Below are 7398 nucleotides of genomic sequence, written 5' to 3' on the forward strand. Positions count from 1 at the left end.
TTTTTTGTTGTTATATACCTGGATGACTGAGAAAACAAACTTTGTGTAAATATTAGATTAAGAAGCAGGAGGCTGGATGGCCTGGATTATTCGAAGGCATGAAGTCACTGCTAACAGCACAGACATACAAGTGCTGGTCATAAAACTATAATATCATGTAAAAGTTGATTTAATTCAATAATTCCATTCAAACGTGAAACTTGTATATTTTATATTCATTTATTACACACAGACGGATATATTTCAAATGTTTATTTCTTTTAATGTTGATGTTTATAACTGACAACTAACGAAAACCCCAAATTCAGTATCTCAGAAAATTCGAATGTTGTGAAAAGGTTAGAGAGAGTCAGAGTTTCTTTATTTGTCAGGTGGAGTGAAATTGTGTGCAGGGTCCCAGTTAATCCAACAAGAAAAAGTAAAAAGAAAAACGGTAATAAGATCTAAGATATAAACTAAGAAAAGTTAACTAAATATTCACTAAGCACTAGTAGCATAAAAACAATACGTCGAACAGCAGCACGAACATGAGTCTGTGTGAGCAGATGAGCACGAATGAACACATCAACATGAACCAGATCAGCAGCAACATGCAACTGATCAGCAGCAACATGCAAAAGATCAGCAGCAACATGAACCAGATCAGCAGCAACATGAACCTGATCAGCAGCAACATGCAACTGATCAGCAGCAACATGCAAAAGATCAGCAGCAACATGAAACAGATCAACAGCAACATGAACAGATCAGCTGCAACATGCAACTGATCAGCAGCAACATGCAACAGATCAGCAGCAACATGCAACAGATCAGCAGCAACATGAACCAGATCAGCAGCAACATGCAACTGATCAGCAGCAACATGCAACAGATCAGCAGCAACATGAACCAGATCAGCAGCAACATGAACCAGATCAGCAGCAACATGCAACAGATCAGCAGCAACATGAACCAGATCAGCAGCACCATGATGTGATTTTTCACAGTGATTATTCTGGTTAAAGATTCATGAGTCTAACTACCTCAGGGTAGAAGCTGTTCCTCAGTCTAGTGCAGGGGTGCCCACACGCTTTCAGCATGCGAGCTACTTTTAAAATGACCAAGTCCAAGTGATCTACCTGCTATAAAAGTACAAAGCAAGGAATCAAAAACGTCTCTAAACACTTCTTTAGACTGACAGACATGGGAACAAGGAAATAATAGCAACTCTAAATATTTGGACATTGACGGACAAAGATAGAGAGCTGGCTGACGTGATGTAAAGAAGGATGATAAACACATTTGTTTGTCTTTTACTGAATAAAACGTTGTTCCTTTGACTTGGAACAGTTCTGACCCACAGAACGTAAATCAGTCATACAACTGATATAAGTTATATTCTGTCCATATTGTCTGTTTCAGTGTTTCCTGCAGATCTTCATCAGACTCTGCTGATCAGAGCAGATGCTCCTGAGGAATGGAAGCCTGACGTGGACCAGCAGGAACCAGAACACCTCCACATGAAGGAGGAAAAGGAGGAACTCTGGACCAGAATGGAGGGAGAGCAGCTCAGCGTGAAGGAGGAGACTGATGCCAGCTGGTTTTCATTCACTGCAGTTCATGTGAAGACTGAGGATGATGAAGAGAAGCCTCTGTTCTCACAGCTGCGTCATCATCAAACGGAGGACAGAGATGTTCCAACCAGCAGCTCAGCTGACCAGATGAAAGTAGAAGCTGATGGAGAGGACTGTGGAGGAGCAGAAACCAGCAGGAACCCAGATCTAAATCCTCATGGAGATGCTTCCAGCTCTTCAGAGACTGAAGTCAGTGAAGATGATGAAGAGGACGAGGATGGGAACAATGCTGACTCTCAACACTTCTATGGACTCACAGACATGGGTATAACAAAGAAATATTACATTTATTTGTATTGAAGTGTGAAGGTGACCTTGAAATACTTTGCAAATTGAAATATTTTTTGTTATTTTTAAAGGACAACAAAATGGCCCGGACCCATTTTCACATTGACACAGCTTTAAATTTAAGAACCCCAAAACTTACAAAAGCTTTTAACATAAATGGACAAAAGTTGCTTAATAGTTTCAGGCACAGGAGATGCTGACATTTAGAAAATTTTGCTCTTTAACACAATCCAAAAGTGGAGGAACATGTGCCCAAAAAAAACAAACAAAAAGAAATTGACACACTTTCAAAAGTTCCTCTGGCTTTGGAACTTTGCAGACAAATATGTTTTGATCCATAATTTGATATTTGAAAAGCCAAGAACTCTTAGACTAAAAAAAAATAATAATCTAGACAGCAATATTCGTGCACCATTTTTTTCTTTTGTATCTACGTTTCTTGAAGAGCGTACGTAGACTGCCATGACAGGCTGCTACTTCCACTGTCCGGTTTTCTATTTCCTGCTCCGGCGCCATATTCACTGCACTCTATGGGGAGGCAGGAGGATCAGAAACGAGCGTGGCTGGCAGCTTTAAAACTCAAATACCCCCCGAAGAGAGTTAAGGTTTGCTCCTTTCATTTTATCAATAAAAAGCCCACAGAGGTACACCCCGACCCGGAGCTCTATCTGGGCTATGACCGGCCCCCACCTAAGAAAAGAAGACGGCTCATCCGGACCACTGTGAGCCAGCTTCCAGCAACATCAACAAAACGGCAGTATCTGTTCTTGGTGAGTGAAACTGTAAATGTGGTTTGTCCCAGTTTCACATTTTAATCATGCAATCCTTCGCTTTTACTGAATCATAGCAGTGAGTGGCGTTAGCATCAGCACTAGCTGGTAGCAGTGCAGTGCTACCGTAGTCTGGATGATGGTATGCTATTAGCAGCCAAGTCTAAATTTTAAAGACAAAACAAGCCCATGGTTAGTCATTAACACCAGTCGCATGCTGGCAGAAGTATATGGCTTCATTTAACTGTCCCAGAATGGTTTTTTATTTAGCAACCAGGTAAAATTCAACACTCCACTTCCCAAATACAGACAAAAGAATTTTGTTTTGTGCAGGGACATCGATAGGATTGAAACACTGGGGGAGATAGCCCGTAGGGCTGTAAAAGTCTGGGGTTTGTGTTCATAAAGAGTATGCTCGGTTATTAGAGGCAGTGTATTTATTTATCGTTAAAACGGCTGCAGCTGTAAGAAAACCTTCATTTAAAGTAGTTAATAAGAAAAAGCTTAAATGCAACCTAGCACCAACTGATTATTTTTTTTTTTTTTAGAATGAAAAAATAAAAAGCTAATCACGATATTTTGATAATGTTATAACATAATTTTAGGGTGCTTAGGAATATTTCTGGGGGCTCAAGCCACCAACAGCGCTGTTGACATTAATGATTTTGCATGTGTGTAATGGAGTGAAGAATTTAAAATTTCCCTGGTAAAATGTAATAAGCTAAGTGACACTTTACAATTTCTGTTATGCTAACAGAGCTAACTTGAGTGATTGTATTTTTGTGTTATTCAGAGCGCACAGTGGATTCACCTTGAGTCGTGCCAGACCAGGCCAGCTTCTCCACAACCTCCTGAGCCACATCTGCACCCAGTCCACACACCGTGGGAGGACCCTGCGCAACAAGATCATCAATATTGCAACACGTCTCGCAGAAAAGATGATTCAGTTTGAAGAAGTTGCATATTTTCTTCTTCAGAATGACGCAGACGCTTCGCTGTACACAGGGATGTTAAAACATGGATGTTAGTTTGCCTTCAGGCCCAGGCCTCCCTTGCAAAAGAGATCTGTGATCTCAATGGGATTTGTCTGTTTAAATAAAGGTTAATAAATAAAATAAATCATTAGGTATAGCCTTAGAAACATTTAATGTTTTTCCTGCATATTTATAACCAAATTTTTGGCTGAGATCTGACGAGTAATTTAATGCAAATGTAAGAATTCACGTTGAAAGAGCAATCGGACGTTTGAAAGTTTTCAAAATCCTATGATAATCTGTTCCTATAAGCACGACTCCTAAAATAGACAAAATTTTGAGGATATGTGCTGCTCTACTCAATTTAATACAGAACTATTTTATGTCGTCAGTTTGTCATTAATTACTCAGCAAATGTTTAAATTATGAACATTTTAGTTGTTTAATTTTCAACAGATTTCATATTGAATGGCACGTGTGGCAGCTTTAGAGCTGTGCAAACCCTTGTAAGCTGCACTTGCATGTGATAGCCTCGGCTTCCAGTTTTCTGCAGCAGCTCTTCATCTAATAAACTTGATATTGCTGCATTTCTGGATTTCTGCATTTTGTGTCATTGCAGCCTGTGAGTTCTTGTTATGCTGCTGCTCCGCTTTGTGGCGCCTGATGTTTTATCTGGCTCAGACGTTTGGGTTGAAGATGCTTTGCTGTCCCTGCATTCCACCTGCGCTGCTCATCTGTACATGCAAGCCCCGTCTTTCCACTGATCACAGCATTCTGGACCTGTAACGAACATTAAGAGTATTTTCTCACTGTCATTACTCAAAATTTAACTTAATGAGGAAGTTTATTCTGACTAAAGCACTACCATGTCTGTGTATATAGATCTAAATCACTGAAATAAAAACACTGGCAAGGCCACCAACACTGCAAGCTCCACAGTCTGTACATTTTTTCAAATTAGTATATTCTGTATATTTGTTCTTTTCCCCAAAAATTATACTACCCAGTTGCACATCATGTTGCTGTACTTTTTTCTTTCTTATGTTTTAACATTTTAATGTACAGCCTCTTATTTATTTATGTTAATTAATTTTTTAATTAGGGCTGCATAAAGCTTTAACAATGCATGCCTTCCACATGTAAACTTGTAGAAAACAGCAAAATGCCAGCTGCACGTCTCCCTGATCACAGCCTTGGGTTAGTCCAGTGTTTATGTTTCAGTGATCTAAACATTCTGATATCCAGATAAGTGATCGATTTCGTTGCTGTGCAGGTAATTATACACCTCGGTGCTCTTATAATTACTTAATTCCTCGCCATCAACACAAAAAACCCCCGGAAAAAACAAGGCTTCTCACCCAGTCCGTGGGAAGGGACGGGTGAGGCACTGTTAATGATTTGTCCTCGCCGCTTTTTAAAACATCTTTGCAATGTATCCACCTCCGATGCATCGCCTTTTACGCCAGGTAAAGGACACTGCGGTGTCAAAAAGTATAAATCAACAGCGAGTGTGTAACCCTGCAAATGTAAACAACAACGCAGGCGGAAGTGAAATACCGGCTTCTGCAATGAATTATGGGTACTGGTGCCAAGTCAGGGATACTGTGGATTAAATAGACTAGTTTCACCAGTAAACCCTCTTGTTTTTAACTTTTTTTTTAAATCCAGTAAACCATACCATACCATACCAATTTATTTATAAAGCACTTTAAACAGTGACAAAGCACACCAAAGTGCTGTACAGGGACAAACAGAACAAGCACACAGCAACAGATTACATAACAGGACACCAAAAAGTAGAAACCAACAAAAACAATAATGGATAACAACAACAACCGCAACATGACCAACACAGTGTGATGCACACAGACTCAGCACAGATCAAACCAGCCACAAGGGAGCACAATCCAGCACATCTCTGGTCCCAAGTCTGGGTAAATGGTAAGGGTTGTGTCAGAAATGAAATCTGGAATAGAACAGACATGCTTATATCTTACTGAATAAAGTGTTGTTCCTTTGACTTGAAACACTTCTGATCCACAGAACATTAATCAATAACACAACTGATTGGTTCCATCAACCAGTGAATATAAAGTTATATTCAGTCTATATTGTCTGTGTTTCAGTGTTTCCTGCAGATGTTCAGCAGACTCTGCTGATCAGAGGAGATGCTCCTGAGGAATGGAGACCTGATGTGGACCAGCAGGACCCAGAACACCTCCACATAAAAGAGGAAGAGGAGGAACTCTGGACCAGATTAGAGGGAGAGCAGCTCATTGTGAAGGAGGAGACTGATGCCAGCAGGTTTTCATTCACTGCAGTTCCTCTGAAGAGTGAGGATGATGAAGAGAAGCCTCTGTTCTCACATCTTCATCAGCACCAAATGGAGGACAGAGATGTTCCAACCAGCAGGAACCCAGCTCTAAATCCTCATGGAGATACTTCCAGCTCTTCAGAGACTGAAGTCAGTGAGGACGATGAAGAGGACCAGGATGGGAACAACCCTGACTCTCAGCTGGAACACTTGTCAGACTCTGGGTCTACAACTGAAGACAGTGACAAAGACTGGAAAGAGAGCAGAGCTCCTGAGTCAGCTGTAAACTCTGTCAACAAATGTTTCAGCTGCTCTGAGTGTGGCAAACAATTTCTGCACAACCAGTCACTTCAGAGACACATGACATGTCATTCAACAGTAAGACGTTCAAGTTGTTTGGGTCAAAAGAAAAGTGTCCGAGAGAAGAAAAGTGTAGAGACACACAGGAAAATCCAGACAGAACCAAAATCATTTAGTTGTGATGAATGTGGTAAAAGTTGTAACAGAAAAGAACATTTAAAACACCCATTAACAGTCCATACAGGAGAGAAACATTTACAAAGTGAGATTTTTGGACAAAGATTTAGACATATTAAGTCAAGTGTAAACACACAGATGAGTGTCCACACACGACATGATCCATATAAATGTGAAGTTTGTGGACGAATATTTAGTCAGAAGTCCAGTTTAAAAACACACATGAATTCCCACACAGGACAGAAACCCTTTGAATGTGAGCTTTGTGGAGAAAGATTTAGTCATAAGTCAAGTTTAAACAGACACATGAATTTCCACACAGGACAGAAACCCTTTGAATGTGAGCTTTGTAGACAAAGATTTAGTCGAAAGTCAAGTTTAAACTCACACATTCATCGCCACACTGGACAGAAACCATTTGAATGTGAGCTTTGTGGACACAGATTTCGCCAGAAGCCACATTTAAAAAGGCACATGAGCAGCCACACAGGACTGAAACCATTTCAATGTGAGCTTTTTGGACAAAGATTTGGTCGAAAGTCATGTTTAAACAAACACATGAATCTCCACACCGGACAGAAGTCCTTTGAATGTGAGCTTTGTGGACAAAGATTTAGTCGGAAGTCAAATTTAAAAACACACATGAGAGTCCACACAGGACAGAAACCATTTAAATGTGAGCTTTGTGGACAAAGATTTAGTTGGAAGTCAAGTTTATATTCACACATAACTTGCCACACCGGACAGAAACCCTTTGAATGTGAGCTTTGTGGACAAAATTTTAGACTGAAATCCCATTTAAAAACACACATGAGTGTCCATACAGGACAGAAACCCTTTGAATGTGAACTTTGTGGACAAAGATTTAGGCGGAGGGCAAATTTAAACATACACATGAATCGCCACACAGGATATAAACCCTTTGAATGTGAGCTTTGTGGACAAAGATTTAGTCGGAAGTC

The 7398-nt window shown here is 40.2% G+C and overlaps 1 protein-coding gene across 1 annotated transcript in view; it reads left to right on the forward strand.

The window, feature by feature from the left end:
* The window catches only part of LOC119412878 (F-actin-monooxygenase MICAL3-like), an 8726-nt gene that overhangs the window by 586 nt on the left and 742 nt on the right, over positions 1 to 7398 (forward strand). Inside the window, exons 2-3 of the mRNA XM_037679914.1 lie at positions 1402 to 1878; positions 5772 to 6234. Coding sequence (XP_037535842.1) covers positions 1402 to 1878; positions 5772 to 6234 — 940 coding nt within the window. The remainder of the gene's footprint in view (positions 1 to 1401; positions 1879 to 5771; positions 6235 to 7398) is intronic.

This window comes from Nematolebias whitei, chromosome 7 (genome assembly GCF_014905685.2).
Source record: "Nematolebias whitei isolate Nwh7 chromosome 7, NemWhi1, whole genome shotgun sequence".
NCBI lineage: Eukaryota > Metazoa > Chordata > Actinopteri > Cyprinodontiformes > Rivulidae > Nematolebias > Nematolebias whitei.